A 21,424-nucleotide genomic window follows, 5' to 3' on the forward strand; every position below is an offset into this window, starting at 1 on the left:
GATTGATCGTAAAATTTGATGGAAAATAATTTTGAGTCTATCTGATAAATTTTTGAGCAACTATCCTTAAATCTTTATTTATATCAAAATTATTAGATGATTGTAAAAAATAAATATTTATTTCTAATAATATTTTTTTATACTTTGGAGACATTTGAAAACTATTTTCCACCGAATTTATGTATAGAGATTGTGAACAAGCGTGTGAACTTATTTGATATGTAATAATAATAAAAATAATTTAGGTTTCACGACGAAGAACATGCAAACCTGCTCAATGCTATGTGGCTCATAGCTATCACATTCCTGAGCGTTGGATTTGGTGATATTGTACCTAATACTTATTGTGGAAGAGGTATTGCCGTATCTACAGGAATGATGGTAATAAATTTATGTATTATTTGTAAAATAATATAAATGATAATTAATTATTTTTTATTGAACAAAAAAAAATTATTTTCCGTATTAGGGCGCAGGCTGTACTGCATTACTTGTAGCGGTTGTTTCGAGAAAATTAGAACTCACAAGAGCAGAAAAACATGTACATAATTTCATGATGGATACACAGTTAACAAAAAGGGTATGATACTTTGGCAAATATATAAAATAATATTTTTCAATTTTAGTTATTGATTGTTAATAAAAAAAAAAAAAAAAAGAAAATTTATATTTCATGTTCACGGAATTGTTTTATTTATTTAATTTTTTTATCTTTCTACAGTTGAAAAATGCAGCGGCAAATGTTTTACGCGAGACTTGGCTTATTTACAAACACACACGGTTGGTTAAACGAGTTAATCCAGGTCGCGTGAGAACACACCAACGTAAATTTCTACTAGCTATTTATGCGTAAGCTCATTAACAATCGATATTTTAATCGTTTTATTTTATTCATTCCAATAGTTTTTTTTTAAATTTTTTTAATCTAATTACGTTAACATTCTAGACTCAGGAAAGTTAAAATGGACCAACGTAAGCTAATGGATAATGCTAATACGATAACGGATATGGCAAAGGTGAGTTTTTAATCGAAAAAGTTTTAAGGTGGATCAAAATACATGGTTTTTTTTTATCATTTTATTTGAATAAATTTTTAGTTGAAATAACTTTAGCACATATTTCTAAAGGTACTTTATGATCGATTATTAATGCTGTGAAAATTTACAAGTCTAATAAGTGAAAAAAAAAAATGACCCTTTAAAATAATTTGAAGTTTTAATGAAAAAGGAAAATTGAATTGAGGAGTAAACTCAGTAAAAGAAGTTAAGTACCCTAAAGGGTAACTATGCACAAGCGCGACTCCACCTATTTTACTGTAAAAAAATTTATCGACTTCAAAGGGTCATATTTTTTTTTTTTTTTCTTCAAGAAGTTTATTCAACTTGCAGATTGATGAAAAAAATTAATTGTTTCAATCAGCAAAATTATTTTAACTAAAAATACTCAATCAAAAGTTTTCATTCAATCAGCCGTACAAATATTAATTAAATTATTACAACTAAAATATTACGGGTAACAATGGTTGCAGTAGTAAAACATGATAATTACAATTCCTTACATGTAGTACAGAAAGTAACTAAAACAAAGACAAGATATTCGTGGCAAAGTCTTGCTGACAAGTCCATCAAGAACTTTCTCACTGTTGCACTAATAACAAAACTTCATTTACATACATCTATATATATATATAATTTACATAAAGTTATATCAGAGTAGAATTTTAGAAACGATAAAATTAATCGTGTGAATGTACACATTTATTTTATTTAAACTTTACTTCACACAAACTTTTCCAAGTGATAAATTTTTAATTACGTCAAGTCTCGACGGTTTCTTTCTTACTATTTTATCATTTTTGTAAACGTTGGTTTTTTTTCAGTTGTTAAATTAGTGAAAAATCAATATCTATTTAAATTTGAAAAATGACCTTTGGTATTTGAAAAAAAATTATTGAAAATTAATTGAATCCTACACAATCTGACTAAATTTAAGCATTAATAATTTATAAATATCAAAGTATATAATCTTGTTATTTTATTTTAAATATACCGCCGTGTATTCTGATCCATGTAATTGAATAAATTACATAAAAAAATCTATGAGATATTAAAATGTTGTATTCTAGACTCAAAATACAGTGTACGAAATAGTATCAGACATGAGTACACGTCAAGACGCGTTGGAAGAACGTCTTGTAGGTGTTGAAGAAAAATTAACAGCACTTCAAGAACAATTGGACATGTTACCGGAAGCAATAACACGTTGTTTAGCTCAGCATGCTGAGCGTATGGAGCAACGACGTAATTTTCTTCATCCTGACACAGCTGTGGCATTATCAGCAACCCCTAGTGGCTGTGGTGGTTCAACCAGTGGTGGCCTTGGTAATAGTCTGAACATCGGGGTTACCGGGAATATAAATATGTCTACTCATCATCCGTTGGCAAGCATGTCTAATTCACCACTACTGCCACACTCACGCAGTGTACCAAACGCACCAAGCACAATGTCCCTGCACCCGTGGCCAGCAAGTCCAGTGCTACCTCCAGTATCAAGTCGGACACCTCATTTAGTACCCGAGACCGGGGGTTTTCGACAACAACAATCCTTACAGCAACAGCAACAACAACAACAGCAACAACAGCAGCAGCAACAACAACAACAACAACAACAACAACAACAACAATATAATACACCAACAACGTCTCAATCTGTAACCAGGCTGACCACTCAGGCTGGCATGGGAGGACTTGGGACCAGCCAGGGCTCAGATACATCCCCGCATAGCTGAGCCACGTCTTTGCAGCCGCAGCATTCATATTAAAATATGAATATCAACATTATTATTGGGCCTTTAATAGAAACAACCATGTCGTTTTCCATGTTCGTCTATAGTTTAGTGACGCTCACGTTCAGCGGCGCTGTAACTGAATTCTCGCGTCTCTCAGGCAAATTAACCGGGTAATTTAAAAGTTTTAAAGCGAATAACTATCGATAATCGTTAACATGGAAAACTGAAACATGGATTCTTCCACTAGCTGCGGACTGCTCCCTGCCCAACTTGTGTGCCTGAAAAAATTATTTTAATTATTAAGGTATCCACTCTTCTATCTCGTTATTGTCTATCTGTCTTTCTCTTACAATCTATCTCTAAACCTATCTCTTTTTATCTCTTGTTAATTTTTAATTTATTCATTTTGAACAATAGATATTATCAAGACATTTTATATTCAGTATATTTCAAATAATTTATTAAAAACCAATTTAAATATGTCTAAACCTTTGCTAAAAGAAAAAAAAATGGTTAATCTAATTCGAGTCAAACTCTCTTTTTCTCTCTTTCACTTTCCTCTGTATCTAAATAACAACAATAACTAAAATTATACATATAACAACTTTTAATCTATTGTATTCTATAATCTCGAACAATACTTAAAAACTTTATAAATCTTATATTAAAACTCAATAATATTTATTTTTTAATTATTATTATTGTTTTTTATTTTTATAGTCTTATAAATTATTACGTAGTAATGGACTAGACTTATTGAAAAATATTGATGGCCTTAAGGAATGGAGTATTTTTTGTCAAATTTTTTATTATCATTATAAAATATTATTGTACGTTTTTAGCTTCAATCGACATACAACTTCATACTATATATAAAGTATCGATTATACACGCTCAAAAAAAAAACGGCATTCGAGATATTTATTTTTGTTTTTTCATATATAAATATAATTAATAACTAAAACATAAAAAAAAAAAATCTCTAAGATAAAAATGCGAACTTCATTAATTGGCTAATTTATAATGAAGAATGCAAAGTGATTTTATTCGCTTTAACGTCCGTAGATTATAAATAAAATAAATAGGAATTATTATTATTAAAAAAAAAAAAAAACAATAATAATAATAATATATAAAGTCTAGTGTCTTTACAATTACGCACGTGTACAGGTACTGTGAAGGAATGTGTATAGTTATTTAAAAAAAAAAATATTTAATTGAAAATTTATAAAAAAAAAAATGTTAGTAATAAACTAAAACAAATATGTTTTTTATGATGTACAGATGGTTAGTTATTTATCTATAGAATCAAGATCAAAGTATTTAAATATATTTAAAACTAAATAAATATTATTATCATTATTATTATTATTATTATTATTATTTATTATTTGTTTATAATTTTTGGTAATTGTTTATTTATATATATATATTCAAACAAATTTAATATAAAGTTGAAAGGAAAGAGTGAAAGGAGGGATGAAGAAAAAAATAAATAAAATAAACAGACCTATTGTCTTGTCCATATTCATGCATATTTCATGATTTAAATATGTTTTTTTGTTTATTTTATTTTCCATTGTTTATTTATTTGAATAATTTCATTAACGATAGAATCGCCAAGGTTTGACATCGCGAAACGGGACCAAAAAAATAATGACACAACAGTTAATTTAATTTTAATTTTTTTTTTTTTTTTTCAAAACGCTATGCATATATGCACAGGACACGACAACTACACAATATTTTTATATAGAATTCTTGAAAGTGCATTCATTATAGTGCCAGGTGACCTCGTTAGTTAAAAAAAAATAAATAAAGAAAAAGTTCGAAATGAAAATTGAAAATACGACAGCCTCACTGTTTACTAAATAATAGCTGTTACTGTAAAAATTTATAAATTATTTTATTTCGAAACTAAATTATTTGTTTTCATTGAATTTAAATTTTTAGTTTACCAAAAAAAAAAAAAAAATGGCAGTAAAATTAAATGAGCCTATTGTAAAAAAAAATTATTATCAATAATGTTTTTAATAAATTAAAACAATAACAATAACAGCTTCATTAGTCTTAGTACTTAATCTTCCTTAATAACAATATCCAAAAAAAAATTACACGAATCGAATACCAAATAAAAAAAGACGAATAAAATGCAATAATTAAAATAAAAATAAATAAACAAACCCCTGATTGCATAATATTTCATATGAGAATGAACAAATAATGATGATGACAATGACATGATTACGAAACAAATAAATAACAAAAAAAAAAAATACAGTGAGAACTGGATTAAATTAACGATGCGAATCCCACCGTTTATACACGAAAAAAAAAATAAATAATAATTAATTAAAAATTACTAATACTGTTAGTAAAAGAAAAACATAATAATTAAAATCCTACTGTAGAATTTTACAGTTTTAAACTCCTAAATGAACCTCTTTAATAATAAACTTTACGAATATTGATATTATTATTATTACTATTAATAAATAATTATCCAACGGTTTATCACCGTGTAATTTTTACGTAAAAATGACCAACAAATTACCAATTGATATACCGACCTACGTAATTAAATAAATAGCTATTAATATTTATTATTACATTATTATTATTACTACAATAATAGTAATCGAATTATGCAGAGGTTTTAAAAAATAAAAAATACTGTTTTTTTATTTTGTAAAATAAATTATTTAAATAAATACACGTTAATTCGTTGAAACCACTTTTTAATTACAGCGTATTTCTTCGAATATAAATAAATATATAAATAATAATAATGACTATAACAGTAATAATAATAAATTTATTAATTATATATTAATCTACGAATAATAACGAGACTTTTGTTGTATTGTTTTGTTTTAAAACGCGAATTATCGACGCATATAGTATTTTAATAAATATTAATTAGTTAATTAAAAAAAAAAAGAAAAATGAAAAAAAACGAAGAAGTTAATTCGAGTTCTCAATTTTCAATTTGAAAATATTTAAATCTTAATAATTATTAATGAAACAAAAAAAAATAATTAGTTGTTAATAGTATTATTTATATAGAATTGAAATAGACTTGAAGAGGTTATTTATTAACGAATAAATTATTTAAAAAATTTTAATTATTATTTGCACACCGATATCTTTAGCAGAAATTAATAAGGATGTGAGTTGGTTAAAATATTGGCACTCTTGCGTTAAAATTAGACAACTTAGGTGTGCAGATAACCTTAAATTATTTCAAAATAAATATTTAGAAATGTGTACGTAATAAATAAATAAATGAAAAGAAAAATAGTACAGCATTAAGCCAATTTCACTTTGAGCTCATGCCAATTGAATAAATAAAAAAAAAAAATTCGAATGCATTTAATTGGTACTTAAAATTTTATTTAGTGATCGGCCATCTTGTTGTGCCAATAAATGAGTATTATAGAATTTTAAATTAATAATTTAAAAAAAAATAATAAACTGTTATTAATGAAAAAAAAAAAATTAGATGTATCAGTAGTTAAATTATCGATTGAATAAATAAATAAATAAATAAAATTATTGTAATTCAATCGATAAATCGACAATTTCCACGCAACGAAAATGAAAGTAGTCAATATTAATAATTTCAGAGTAAAAGATATAATATTTAAAAATTTTAATAATTTTAAACATAATTGTAACATAAAAAATACAAATCAACGGCATAATCTTTAAAAAGATTTAAGACTATAGCAGCGAATGCTTTTAACTTTTTTTTTTGTATACTATTAATTACAAGCATTCATTTAATTTTTATTATATAACTGGGACCACTTGGGATCTATTTAATTGGCTATTTAAACTTAATTACATGCTTGCTGGATTTGTAATAAGATTGCATCCGTAAGAATTAAATACATTGCTATTTAACTGACGCCAAGACGGACGATATATTAATTTCCTGAGATTTATATATATAAATAAGCTTTAATGTTATTTTATTCATTAAGTTGTTTTATAAATTAATACGTTTAATTATTATTTAAAACGCTAGTATGTTATGTAATATATCTATATACTTGTGTATATTTAATAACTAAGAGTTGATAAGAATTGCTTTTAAATTTACTACGACAAAATTTGGTGCAACGATTGGTCTTGCAGAATGCAAACATCTTTTCTTTTAAATATATAAATTAATTGAGTTTATAGATTACTCCATTAAATCGCATTGAACACTCATTCATTTTTTTTTGTTTTGCTACATAGTGTATAGTAGATTTAAGAGAAAAAAAATACCCTGGTGGATCCGAATTACGGTATTATACCGCATTTTGCGGTAATTTACCGTACAATACAGTATTACTACAGCAAATTAGCTACAATTTACGACAATTGACAGTAATATTCGGTATTTTACGGTAAATTAAGGTAAGATACGACAATTTATTCTAATTTGCGGCATTTTTACCGTAAGCACCGTATGTTTTTTTTAATTTTTACAGTGCAATACTTCACGTTACGGTAACTTAACGGTCTCTTACTGCAAATTTACAATAAAAATACTGTACTTTTGCTGTGAAATACCGTAATTTTATCGTAGAATACTGTAAATTACGGTAATTACTGTGATTCGGATCCGACAGGGATAACTTATAATTTTAAATTTTATTATTTTTTTGTCATAAAAGAATCTGAATATTGTTATTAACAAAAAAATAAATACGGAATTGATAAAAGCAAGAGACATAACTTTTTATCAATTCTTAATCGCTTGAAAAATAAATAAATGCTATATTAATATATTATTATTTAAAACTCATTATAAATTATATTTAAAATTCAAAGCTATTAAATAAATTCATATTTTCATACTTGTACAGATCATTTCATTTAACATCAAACTGCCATCATATTTCTTGAAAAATATGACCGAAAATAGTGATAAAAAAAAATTATGATTACTTGTTTTATTTTTTTTTTTTTTTCATGTTCACTTTATCTTATAAATATTTTTACTGCCAATAAACGCGTTTCATGTGTGTATTAATAAAATATATTAATTAAATTATTCGGTCATGTTCTTCAGGATGTGTAATTAATATTAATTACGAATAGCGATTATTACTATTAATTGGATCATAGCTTTATTGTTAAATCATAAATTTAAAAAATATAGTTAGTATAATTATTAATAAATAATTTATTTCTGTTATAATTAGATTGTAAAAAATATATAAGAAGTGTTAATAGAAAAAAATATGTCACAGCAACACATTCCCTATTTAATTTATTTATTAATAAATAATAAATAAAATTTCATTGCGAGTGCAATGTTATAGAAATGGGCCCAGTACTTATAAGAATAATTGCAGTGTAACATAAATATTATTAGTGTGCACTTACAATGCCCATTAAAATATTATATTTATAAATAAATAAGGGTCTGAATCGTTAAAATATTTTATACGCAAAGATATTCACCACGTAAAAAAAAATTCATTGAAACAATATACACGTTTACTATTTGCAATTTTATTTAATTTAAATAAAATAATTGTTAATATAACAATTAATTTATTTAAAAAATTTACTACTGAATTTTTTAGATCTTATCTACACGGTCTTTCAGAAAACTTACTAAACATATAAAACTAAAAATATTTATAAATTATTTAAATAAGTAGCGTTAATGCGATATTAATTAACTATATATTGCTACTAATTAGCGTTACATTTTGAATATAAATTTATATAATGCACTTATCCGCACAAATATGTTCATTAATAAATTATAAATATATAAACAAATAATAATAATGGTAAAAATAAATAAATTATTTGTTCGATTAAATAAACGAATATTAATACTAATTGTATGCTAAAAATATATAAATTGAACACTAACTTTTACTTTTAATTCGTTGCTGTCTTAAATCAACATTTAATTAGTATATTACATACCTAGGGAAAAAGTAAGACATTTACGCCCGTGTGTTTCATGGCAAGCACGCGCATTAAGACGCCTTATTTTTATCCATGGTCTGTATTAAATTTTTCACCAGACCTCCACCTAAAAGTTAAAATTTTTGCCTGTTTATGGGAAGAATGGCGCATGCACTGATTATTATCATTCGTCTTTTCATAAATGAAAAGAACGACTTTCTTCCCTTTGAATGGGGCAGGAATTTGAATTTTCGGCACAGGTATGGTGAATAAATTATACTTCATGAACATTAACTTAATTAAAAAATGTTAAAAGGATAAAATTAAATTTATTAATTGAATGTTATAATAATAACAGAGACCGTAAATTTAAAAAATCTCTAAGATGACCTCTTCTAGTCTATATAAACTTCTTAAATAAAGTGAATAAAAAAAATTGTAAATAAGTGTTGATGTAAACAAAATTATGTTTGTATATATTGTTAAGTAGTTTTAAGTAAACCATAAAAACAAATATTTAAATATAATGTAATAAACGTTATATTAATACGATAGAAAAAAATAAGCTATTATAACAAGAAAAATTTAATACTTATAACTGATTTCCTACTAGTTTAAATAAATACAATTATCAAAAGATAGAAACTATATGATATATACCTTTTCTAAGCATTTATTTTCATGTACTTTTAGAGCAATTTTCATATTGAGGTAATGTATAATAGTATAGTATGTATCTAGTGCGAATGTATAGATATAAAGTGTGAAGTGTGTTCATTTGTAGAACAGATGTCGCTTCCGAAAGCTTTCATAGATTCGTAGAACAAATTATTTTTCACCATACCCGTATCGGAAGTTTAAATTCCTGTCTTGTTTAGAGGAAAAGTCGTTCTTTTCGTTTATGAGAAAATAAATAAAGAAAATTAGCGCATGCCCTTTCCTCTCGTAAACAGAAGCAAAAATTTATACTATCAGGTGCAGATCTGGTGAAAAATAGTATACACACCATAGAGGAAGGTAGGACTCACCTTTGGCTCAGATGGGTGACAAATAACCCACGCAGATTAGAATGTCCTACTTTTCTCCCTAAGTGTGTAATATACTAATTTTGTGAGATTATGGACTCCTGATAAAGATCCAGAACTTGACAGAAAATTAGCAATTTTCTGATTTTCTTTTAACAAATCGGTTACAAAAAAAAATCTGCCTATCGGTTGGCCCTGCGAGCCAGCCCCGAAACTTCCCGCTATTTTTCAGCTCCTTGAGCTCGAAAACATAGTTGTGATACGTTTTCCAGCTCTTCGAGATTTTATCGAGAAGTCTTCTATAATAACGCGAACACATTAAAGTAAAGGAAAAAAATTTCTCTAGGTTTTCTCTAGGATTATCAGAGAAAACTTTTATAAAATGATGTTGGCTAACTTCAATCATTTTCTAAAGATATAATTATGACAGATTTTTATCATAGGGGCGACAATAATTTAATTACGACTGTGCACATCCTATCGCTAATTTTACAATCAATAGCCAAGTATGTTTTATAGTCTATACTCATCTATCTTTTGAGTTTATTAGAAATTAATTTGAGTGGTAAATAAAAAATAGACAGTTGAATATCTTATGGTAATTAACTTTATTGACAATAATAAAAATGACAACAAATAAAATGTAATGAACAGAAGAAATGAAAGGAGTTGCATTAAAAAAAATTATCAAGATTTACAGTCGAGGGAAAATTGTTGATGGTCGATATATTATGTATTATTCTTATTACTCATATTTTTTTCGATATCATCGACCTTTTTAGACCACGAACAGCTTCTTTGTCTCGGAGATTTTGGTAATGACCATGATTTACTTCTAGATTGTCTTTTGGGTGTCAATGATCGTGACTTGGCACGTGTCACCTTAACTTTACTGTGTTTACGTTTATTATTTTGACGTGATGATTTAAATTTACTTATTGAACGTGATCTAGATCTTCTATTGGATTTTGAAAGCGAGCGTCTAGATCTTGATCTGGATCTCGATTTTGCACGTGAGTCATCCCGTCTTCTTGACCTCGATCGTGACCTGGATCTGGTTCTAGACCTACTTCTAGACCTGGATCTGGATCTTGATCTTGATCTAGACCTATTTCTTGATCGTGGACTTTCACTGCGACTTCTACTTCTACTCCTGCGTCTCCGTTTTGTTGTACGCGATCTTGACCTCTCGCGACTTCGCGATCTCGACCGTGATTTAGATCTAGATCTCGAGTGATCACTGTCATAATAATCAATGCCAGCTAAATTAGCGAAATATTTGTAGTATTGATCATTGTATGAATGTGGATTGAATAAATGCATTGATCGAGGATTCCCACGGCCACCTCGTCGTCCAGAATAGCCACCACGTCCACGACCACGAAAGTAACGATTCATTGAATGGCTTCCATCGCCACCCCGGCCGCGCATTCTACCAGGAAACATCATCGCCGCGGCATCATAGAACCAAGGCTGAGGAAATTGTGTATACATTGATTGAAATCCCATATTTTGATCTGTCGAGGAAGCTCCTACAACATTTTTATCTATTAAATAATCAATTTCACGTCGTCGAAGATAAATACTTTTGATAAAAAGAATCAAATTTTTATATCAAAGCTTTTAACAAAGGACATAAAAAAAATCATTCATTATTTAAGAGTAGATATAAAAAATTTTATGTGGTCAATAAAATTTTTTATGAGATCCAGATATTTACGAAGATATAAATTACCCACAGTGACAATTGATCGCATTTGCTTGTTGAGGTTTATGTAATGGTTTTAGGTGATTTTTATCGATTTTGATAAATAACTTTGCTATTTAACGGTCATGTGATGTCATAAAAATAATCGAAACTACACCAAGTTAATAATAAAATAGGTTTGATAAATTGTTAGGAATACTAAACTTTGATTGTTGATTAAAATTTATCTATATTAAATTAAAAGACTATATTATTAAATATATTTTATTTACCTGGAAATGAAGGCCCTGATTTATTGATAGCCAATGTACTTTTAAGTTTCTTTTTAAAAGTTTCTTCGTCTGAATCGTCGCTCGAACTTGTCACATTTTTTTTATCTTTTTTCTGAAACATTCAAATTTGCATTAAATACTATCATAAATTTATAATATGAACAATTAAGTAAAATCTGGTTATAAGCAATTTTTTGTCCATATTCTTACTCGCAGAAAAAATTAAATCTTCGTAAAAGTTAGTAGAGCGTTCGATGTTGCTTATAACCAGATTCTACTCTACTTAAAAATCATTCACAAAACTGTCTTACTAAAAATCTTCTAGCAAATTTGGTTGTACTGAACACGCAAATGTACTTTATCATTTTCAGAATTTAAAATCTTATTGCATTTATCAAAATCTATGACTGAGCATTAAAAATGTCTTTTACATTTTACTAACAGGTATTTAACAAACTAAGCCTACTATAAAATCTATAATTACACCATTGTATTTATACTTTGATATTAAATTACCTTTTTCTTTTTTTCTTTCTTGGATTTTTTCTTTTTAGATTTTTTATCCTTCTTATCAATTTTTTCATTACCATCCACATTTTTGTCAGTAACATTATTATCATTTTTAGTTTTTTCATTTGAATTATTTTTATCACCAATCGTAATTTCGCCTTTTTCGAGTTTTATCTGTTAAAAACAATAAATAAATGAATAAAACAAAGTTTAAAGATTATCAATAAAACTCACCTTTATTCGATCAAATAGTTCGTCCAATAATCTAATACTTTCTAATTGTCGTTGTGCTTTAATCAACTTTTGTTCCTCACGTGCTATTTTCATCGAGACCTTGTCCTCTTCTTGTTTTCTAAATATCGTTAATGCCTTTCTTTTTCGTTTTTCTTCGCGTTTCTTACGTCTCATATACTTGGCATCTTTATCAGCAGCTTCTTTTTTTCTAAACCCCAAAAAAAAAAAAAACAATAATTCAAATTATACGATAGACATCAACTAGCGTAAAAAGAAAATTAATGAACATACAGTTCCTCTTCTTTTTTCTTAGCTTCAGCCTCTTCACGTTTACGCAATTTTTCCATAGCCAAATGATCCTGAGCAATGAGTCTTTTGCGTTCAAACTCACGTCTCGATATTGAATTGTCACTCATATGTTTACTTTTATCGAAATCAACCTTTAATAAATATCAATTATATTTTATTATCAAAGAATATATTATATATAAAATGTAACAAAACCGCATTACAGATACCATAAAGACAAAAAAAAGTGTCTATCCTAGGAACAATTAGGGCATAAAAAAATATAAATGATTAATATTTTATGTTATACTTTTGGATGAAAAAAAAACCAACAATCAGAAAAAAAATTTTGAACGCCCTTGTGATTTCTGGGTACAGTCGTATTCCATTATCTCGGAATTTCCCCTGAATCTTGACCCCCACAATGAACTACGCTGTCTCCCACCCAATGCTATACATTAGTATGTCTGTGTATATTTCTATATGCATCATTCATGTAGATATAAGAGCGCATGCGTACAGTTTACTTTTTAAGGGAGAAGGGGCATCCGTTAACTTGGAAATTGCAAGAAAATTTCCACTCCTTCGTAGACTAACTGTCCGAGTTAATGGAATTCGACTACACCAAGAGGAAATACAGTCGACTACCCGTCATAAGCTTGGTCTAGAGGACGTAGGGGAAATTTCTAGTACGAAACTCTTTAGAATGGTTAAGTGAGGAAGCTGCTTGAACTCAGTAACTTACGATTGAGGGGAAGGACTTATGAAGGGCAAGCTTATGAGGGGTAGTCAACTGTATAATTATTTGTAGGCCCTTATGATATTTGTAGAGCGAAATAGTTGTTTAATAAAATAAATAATAAAAAACCTTTATCAACGCAGTCAGATAATTATTATCTTCCTTTTTCAAAACTTTCATACCGCGCAATGAATCCATAAGTTTAACAAAATCAACATACTCGATATATTGAATGTAAACGTCAAAAAATATTCCATCATTTAGAATACTCTTCTTATTTATATTATTATCCAGTCTCATTCGTGATCTGTAAGGATCAGCAGCAGGGACATCGATGCGTCTGATAGTACCCCATCTTTTGAATATTTTCATGCACATGGGTTCACTTGGTGTTTTACCGCCGTCTTCACTGAACCACTTGACCGGAAGACCAGAAATATAAACAGTATCCGGACGCTCACCGGGTTTCAGCTCGTTCATATGCTTGGCATCGCGGAAAAATGAATCCCAAGTGTGTTTTGATGGAAAATCATCCTTTGCCTCGGCAGCGCGTACCTTCAGGATACTTGCGAATCCAGCTAGATTTAGCCGTTGACCCTCGAGACGTCCTAGTACCTGAGCCATACGACATTTGTCCGTTAAATCTGCTTCCAGACGTAAAAATTCCAGGGTACTCTTGGTGACTTTCAGTGATGAAAACTCGTCCGGACGAATCAGGAGACGTAATTTCTCCAAAACTTCCCATGTTGACAATGTTTTTCCTATTGATATTGTAGTAATGTGCTGTAAAACCTGCTATGCCTAGAGATATTCCAGTTTTAAATTTTATAAAGAACCCATGATTATTTTTTTTTTTTTTGTGACTCGACTGGTTCCTGTGGGCCTTTGGATTGTAATTTTATTATTTATAACTTTATTATAATATTTAAATCAAACTATTCATGTTTATAGAAAGTATTATAAAATTTATATATTTAAAAGTTATTTATATATTTAAAATACTTCATATATATTTATATATATGAAGTGGAAAGTTTAATTTGAACTTGAAATCAAATGAATGATAGCATTTAAAATTCATCTATTAACATGTACATGAAAATTAGAACATTTTTCGCGGAATGAAAATGAAAAACCGAAATGAAAAGTAAATAATCTACTGGATTTAGAGTTCTGAGATATTTTACACCCAGCCGAAAATGACAGGCCACCCTCAATTACCCTTTAAGGCACTTTTAAGAAATTTTTCAAGATTTCGTTGCGCAAAAAACGTTCCGATCTTCAGGTACATCTCATAACTGAATAATTTACTTCATGAAAAATTTTTGAATTAAATATAAAATTACTCAAAAATATTTTTCGAATTTCTAAATATATAATCTACTAATAATTAAAATAATAAAGTGTAAAATTATAATTGCTCCGATACATTATTATAAAAAATTGTATAATTTTTCAAACAAAATAAAAAAAACTGTAAAAAATTACATAATAGAGATCAGCAGACACTCAGAAATTTTTTATTTTTTTTTTTAAATTAAAAAAATTGAGTATCGATATTTACTAAAAATTTTTGAGTACATACTCGACTAAAAAATCTTGGTAAGCAAATTTTTTTATAAAAACTTAAAAATTCTCGAACTTCGAATATTTTTAAAAATTAACAGTAAATAATTTAAATGAAATAAAAAATAAAAAATAATAATTATCGGGGCAATTAGTTACCTGGTGTTTTTAACTGGGGAAGATTAACAGATATATTTATTTTAGCAATTGGTTTTAAATATAATCCTTTGGCTGAATATAATGGAACAATATCACTAAGATCTCTACAACACCGTAAACCATTTACATCCTCTCCACTTGTTTTATCATCACCTACCTTTTTATCTTTACTCATTATTAATTGAAAAAAATAAATATATATTATTTATGAAAAATTAATTAATATTGCAAAAAAAATGTTTATCTACAGCTGCTAAATTATTGCTACAAGTTAACTAATTAATTTTAATTTATAATCAATAAAAAGTAATAATAATAATAATAATAATAATAATTAAGTAAAGTAAAAAAAAATTAGTAGAAAGGATGTATTGATCAAAACGGATTATATGATCTCAGATAAATTATTCTCTGCATATTGACATTTATGTTTTTTTCTTGAACATATACTTTCATATATATAGACATGTATATATATTTATTTATGATAATGATAAAATGATCAAATTGCTTGATACCCCGATTAATATTAACAAATTATTTGTAATAATTCTGATTGTACTTTTTGTTGCTTGCTAATTCCACATGACAACACGTATTTTTTATAATAATCAATGATATTTCACTGGTTACTTATTTATATTTATATGGATTTATATTTTATCAGATATTTAAGCACTGTCTTCTATAGATGATCTTCAGTGATGATTTATTGATAATATTGTAAATAGTCGTTAGGAAATAATAAAAAAATAAATAACAGTTTGTCTACAAATTATCCTATCGGACACAGAAAAGTGTCGTAGAGAAAGCAAACCGATGTTTTTAGGTTACTGAGACGTAAGTGCTGCCATATGTCAAGAAAAAATAACTTTTCTTGATGATACATCAAGTGTTTTGTATTTACGATCGGTAAGTTATTCATCTTTGATAATAGAATTTACCCTGACAGCAAGACCTTCTGGTCAGAAAGTTGGTATCAATTAGTTGCGATCAAATTGACGACAATTTTAGCCTTTGTAACTGGGCTACAAGTTGTTACCAACTTTCCCAGAAACTTGGCGGCAATCTATTGCCGCAACCTGTCACCGAATCTCTGGGAAAATTGAGAGCAACATTCCGTCAACTAATGAGTGCCAACTTTTGCCACCGACTTTTTCAGCAAGTTGGCGTCTAATTGTTGTCAAATTATAGAAATGCCAATTTTTGCGTTTAGCTTGGCGACAAGTTGCAGCAGTTGTCGTTTCTTTGTCGTCAGCGTGGCTACCAGGGTTTAGTATCGTCTAATAAATTTCTGTGGATTCCCATGATTTCCTACACAATTCCATGACTTTTTCTAGAAATTCCTATAACGTTTTCAACTAATTTATATTAATTTTTTCAGTAGAGGATAAAAATTAAGACTCATTTTTGAAATTATTATTAGTTGTATTGCAGAGTAGAAGTACCGTTTTCAGCCACTTTAGGGCCAGTTTTAGACACTCGAAAAATTTAAATAAAATAATTCATAAAATTCGCATTGACAATTCATTTTTAAAATGTGTACAAAAATACTTTCATCAGAATATTGCAATAGATATTTTATTTTTTACTGTCATACTAATTAAAATAAAGTATCAAATGTTCAAAAATGGAGAAGTGGCAACAAATGGTATTTCTACCCTGTATAAAATGCAATAATAAAAACAAAATCATATGTTTTTGCTTTCTAAGTTGAATGTGATTTTATTATACTACACCATCGTTGATGTGGAACACTGAAGTATACACTAGAGAGCGTATTTTCTTAAAAAAAAAAAAAAAAATATAAATCAGAACATAGAATTGATTTCTATTAATTTATTCGCTATGAAATTGTTAAATCATTTTAAATCTTTTTCCTGAATTTGTTAATAAGAATTTTTTATACATACAAGTGTATTTAAAACAGAACATTATATTGTTATTTTTTAAAATTAAGAGTTAACCAAAACTCCTCAATAATGTAAAATAACTCATCGCTGTATTCACAATCTAATGATTAAAAAAGGAAACGATTAAAATTTAATACTTATTCATATTAGAAAGATTTTTAAAAATATACCTTCGTAAATTGACGGAGATTAAGAGTAATAATTCCATAAACTGTAAAACGATATTCTTTTTGGGCTCGTCTCATTATCATTAAAACCATCATTTTTAATTTTTTATTGGATTGAACCCAATTAGAATAATAAATTGCGTTATTAACTTCACCTAGCTAAAAAAATTTAAGAAAATTCAAATCATGTGTAATTATTGATTCAAATAATCAAATGAATGGATACTTTTTCAGTTAACAAATCAGCGTGCATGCAATACAAAATTGTCTGTCCAAAAACATTTATTAAATGTATCGTATTTTCGATAAGATGACTCCAATTACCTTGACTGACTTGCTATTAATAATTAAATTTAATTGAAAGTAATGTATCATTAATTATTTTTATTAATCATATTTCTTACTTGATCTACACGATACAAAGAAAAACAAAGATTGAGTCCATTGATTAATGTAACAAAGAAAGCAATCGGGCTAAAAAATCTCTGGAGCCATTGGCAATGTCTACAAAAATAAAAAAATGTTCATTATTGAATCAATCAAAATTTCGATTGAAACCGATGACTTCCAATTTAATATTATTGAACTCTAATTGAAATCGATTAATTCTGATTGAAATCCGATAGACTCTCAATAGGAATTCATCGGTTTCGATCGGAGTTTTTTAATTATTAGGGATGAGCCCAATTAAAAGATGAACTGATTTCTTCAGTGGAGATTAATTTATTCCTCTGAAGTAAAAATTTGAATAATGTCAAAATTACTCGAGGGAAAAAATACTGGGCATTAATTTATACCCAAGAGAACGATTCCGTGATGATAATATATGATCATTCTCAATAAAAACTCCGATTGAATTCTACTTTTTTTAATACGATTTAATCGGAGTTTTCATTCAGAACGAGCATAGTCATTGATGTTTCTAATGGATATAACTCACGATTAGATTAGATTAGGAAGAAATATTAATATCAAATGACTGAGTGTGCCTGCCTGAACCTAATAATTACAACTTACAATATGTAATTTTCCAAATTACTTACGAAAACAATTGATTATGCTGTAAAACAATATCTACGAAATATCGACGACTTCCTTCATCGTCAGAAGAATTATCTTTATTAAGATCATGTAACCTATTAACCAATATCTGACAAAAAAAAGTTAATTATCATAAACTAATTTCTAAGGTAACGAAAAAATAAAGTTAAAATTATTACCTCGCATTGAATGCTAACGTGTGTTGTCAATTGGATGAACAATATGTCTCCACAAAGCCAATAAACGATAGCTAAAATTTCTGATACTTGTTCAAAAAAGAGACACATAAAATATCTCGAAAATGAGTTAATGGTAAACGGATATTTTACTGGGTACATTATTCTTGAGAAAGTGAAAAAATATTCATCACGATGGTAGAGAAAGTGTTTGCAAATTCCGCTGAAAACAATGGTTATTAAAAGTTTAAAATTCGGTTTCTTATGCTAATAGTTTTTTTTTTTTTTATAAAAAATAAAATTACACATAAACTGGAAAAGCATAACTAAATGCTAATGCAAACACCAAAACTATCACATAGTTCCTTAATGATCTAGCATAAAGTGCACTCTTTAATTCATTTTTTGTTATCAATTTATTTGAAGATGCAGTATCCCAAAAAACTTTAAGCTGTCGTATAAAATCAAAAAGTTCTTTTCGATGTGTCCAGCATCTGACTGCCTATATAATAAAATTATTATTAATTTGTTTTTTTTTTCTTTTTTAAAATGCATATTATTATTATAAGAGTAAAAATAAATCAATTATTAAGCAAAGTGTTTTTTGAAAATGAAATAGTTACCTTGAATGTACAAAGCATACCCGAAAGCATTGCTGTAAATATTCCAGCAGCAAGAGTAATACTGATAGATATAACGCGTATAATTTTCATTATTTCCATAGATATCAATAAGCTCATTATTAAAATACCAAATAATGGAGTTATTTTTTCCCACCATTTTTCATTTTCTTCTTTGTTTGAAAACACGCGATTGAAATATGACAACCCCATGTACCGCAATATCCGAATTTCAGTTCTAAAAAAACTTTCAAATGGTACGGAGTTTAACATTTCCATTTCATCCATTTTTAATGAATATAAAAATTTTATTTTTTTTATAATTTTAAGGAAAAAAACCAAAAAACAAATTATGGTTTAATTTTAGTCGTGACAAAGAGTTATCAGAGGAAAGATTGGAGGTAAAGATATTAATACGACTAGTGAACTGAAGTACTGTTCTTTGGTTTCTGTGAACCCTTTTACTATTCCATATAGGTATAGATAATCATATGGAATTATATTACGTTATATAAGATAACTAGCGGTGGTAAGGATCGATAGCAATTTTCGGCTAAGTATTCATATCAATTTATGAACATCTGCCACGGGTTTGATCGACCATTAAAATTACATAGAGTAAAATTAAATTTATAAGATAATTTTTCATTCTTACATGTAAGACATGCCCATATTTCCGTAATGCTTACGTTAGGTCTTTATTATGTTATTAATAGTGCTTTTGAACGTTCTCTCTAAAAATGAATTGGTGAAATTCACTGCGAATAAGTAAATAGTTACTAATTCTCCAGATATAGGTATATCAATGATTCAACCTGTGGTATACTTATAGCTGGTTCCCAGTGTATTTTCAATGATTCCCAGTGAATTTCACTAATTCATTTTTTAAGAGTGCGAATCTCTTTTTTTTTTATTTGAAAATTCTAATGATTGCTTTTTAATATATTTTTTTACGTGCATTCACGAGTATTCGGAAATATGATCGGAGTCTAGTTTATAGACGATATAGAAAAGATCCGTGTTTGAAGTGTGCATAAATATAGTTACTATTATAAAGACAAAAATTCCAAAAATTATTTATGTATAATCGAGTACTTAAAGTGGAGAGATCTATTTTTGACTTAAAAATATAAATACATAATTAGTATATTGATACATTTGTTCATGCAGGTGTAAAGTCTTTGTCAAGAATTGCATCTAATAAATTTTTGGTATTGACAGTAAGTTTCTCAAAATTATTTGTAAAAAAATGTAAAGAAAATGTTAATTATTTGTATTTTGGAATCATTTCGAGTTTCAAATTTTTTTTTTAATATTTTTGGAGAGTTATATATTAAAAAATATCCAGTTAAATCGTTTAGTATTCACTGCATTTTTCAGAGGTAGACTCTACTGTTAATAGCCCTCCGAATTTTCCAAATCGAAGGAAATGAGAAAATTCTAAATGTTTTGGGATCATTTTAGAGTCCCAAAGTTTTTTCCAAAATAATGAAAATTAAGATATGCAGATGTATATATAGTAAATAATATTTTATTATGTTGTCAGTTTTAGAATTAGTTTTACACTACAAAATATCAATTATTTTGAAAACAAAACTATCCAAAACTTCGTAATATGGCGAAATAACTCATTGCGGCATTAACAATCTATAAAAAATAAAAAGCAGATTAACAAAACTTGAGGAATTTTATTGATGCTAGACAAATTTTACACTGACCTTTGTAAATTCCATTATATCAAGCGTTATAATACCATAAGTTGTGAATCTATATCCATTTTGCGCTCGTTTTATTATCATCAACATCATAGTCTTGAATTTCTTATCACAATTTGTCCAATCGCAATAATAAACTGCGTAACTGATTTCGTCGAGCTGAAAAAAAATATTTACTGAACAAAAATATATAATATTTTCTCTCAATGGTAGTTAAATTTTAATATAATTTTCTGATACTTTTTCGGTTAAAACATCAGCATGTTTACAAAATAAAAATGTTTGTCCAAGAACAGCGACTAAGTAGAGTACCTTTGACAGAAGAATATCCCAATTGCGTTCGTTTATTTCCTGTTGGTAAGCTTATTTATAAAAATACAATAAATGATAAGCTAGAAAGAAAGTTTTGACACTAATTGTTCATCTCACCCCATCAACTCGGTATAGAGAAAAACAAAGGTTTGCTCCATTAACTAAGGTGACAAAAAATAAGATCGGGTTAAAAAATCTTTGTAGCCAACAGTAATGTCTGAAAATAATAAATAATTATTTTTTCAGAATAAGTCTACCGAGTAGGGAAT

The 21,424-nt window shown here is 27.5% G+C and overlaps 3 protein-coding genes across 6 annotated transcripts in view; 1 reads left to right on the plus strand and 2 right to left on the minus strand.

Annotated features, from left to right (window-relative positions):
- LOC103574472 (small conductance calcium-activated potassium channel protein) overlaps positions 1–3,347 on the plus strand; it is a 119,019-nt gene extending 115,672 nt beyond the window's left edge. For both annotated transcript variants that reach the window (XM_014441811.2, XM_014441812.2), the window contains 5 exons: positions 246–381; positions 470–580; positions 722–849; positions 947–1,016; positions 2,126–3,347. In XM_014441811.2, the coding sequence (XP_014297297.1) occupies positions 246–381; positions 470–580; positions 722–849; positions 947–1,016; positions 2,126–2,788 (1,108 nt within the window). In that variant the 3' untranslated portion in view covers positions 2,789–3,347. The remainder of the gene's footprint in view (positions 1–245; positions 382–469; positions 581–721; positions 850–946; positions 1,017–2,125) is intronic.
- A 6,977-nt stretch (positions 3,348–10,324) lies between these two features.
- Positions 10,325–16,023, minus strand: LOC103574499 (A-kinase anchor protein 17A). Of its 3 annotated transcripts, none has more exons than XM_014441825.1 (7): positions 15,212–16,023; positions 13,616–14,247; positions 12,751–12,899; positions 12,460–12,667; positions 12,232–12,399; positions 11,716–11,827; positions 10,325–11,267 (listed from the first exon to the last, which is right to left on the minus strand). In XM_014441825.1, the coding sequence occupies exons 1-7, from the start codon at positions 15,384–15,386 to the stop codon at positions 10,465–10,467; spliced, it is 2,247 nt and encodes a 748-aa protein (XP_014297311.1). In that variant the 5' UTR covers positions 15,387–16,023; the 3' UTR covers positions 10,325–10,464. The 3 variants fall into 3 exon arrangements, with proteins under 3 accessions (XP_014297311.1, XP_053594939.1, XP_053594940.1); XM_053738964.1 differs by having other exon boundaries at positions 13,616–14,369; positions 15,212–15,303; XM_053738965.1 differs by having other exon boundaries at positions 13,616–14,287; positions 15,212–15,302.
- A 1,150-nt stretch (positions 16,024–17,173) lies between these two features.
- Positions 17,174–19,416, minus strand: LOC103574500 (odorant receptor 94a-like). Its single transcript, XM_053739323.1, has 8 exons — positions 19,132–19,416; positions 18,814–19,010; positions 18,512–18,731; positions 18,335–18,441; positions 17,696–17,795; positions 17,518–17,628; positions 17,295–17,450; positions 17,174–17,224 (listed from the first exon to the last, which is right to left on the minus strand). Exons 1-8 carry the CDS (start codon positions 19,414–19,416, stop codon positions 17,174–17,176), a joined length of 1,227 nt encoding a protein of 408 aa, XP_053595298.1.
- Positions 19,417–21,424: the final 2,008 nt, after the last annotated feature.

Source organism: Microplitis demolitor, chromosome 5 (assembly GCF_026212275.2).
Source record: "Microplitis demolitor isolate Queensland-Clemson2020A chromosome 5, iyMicDemo2.1a, whole genome shotgun sequence".
Taxonomy (NCBI): domain Eukaryota; kingdom Metazoa; phylum Arthropoda; class Insecta; order Hymenoptera; family Braconidae; genus Microplitis; species Microplitis demolitor.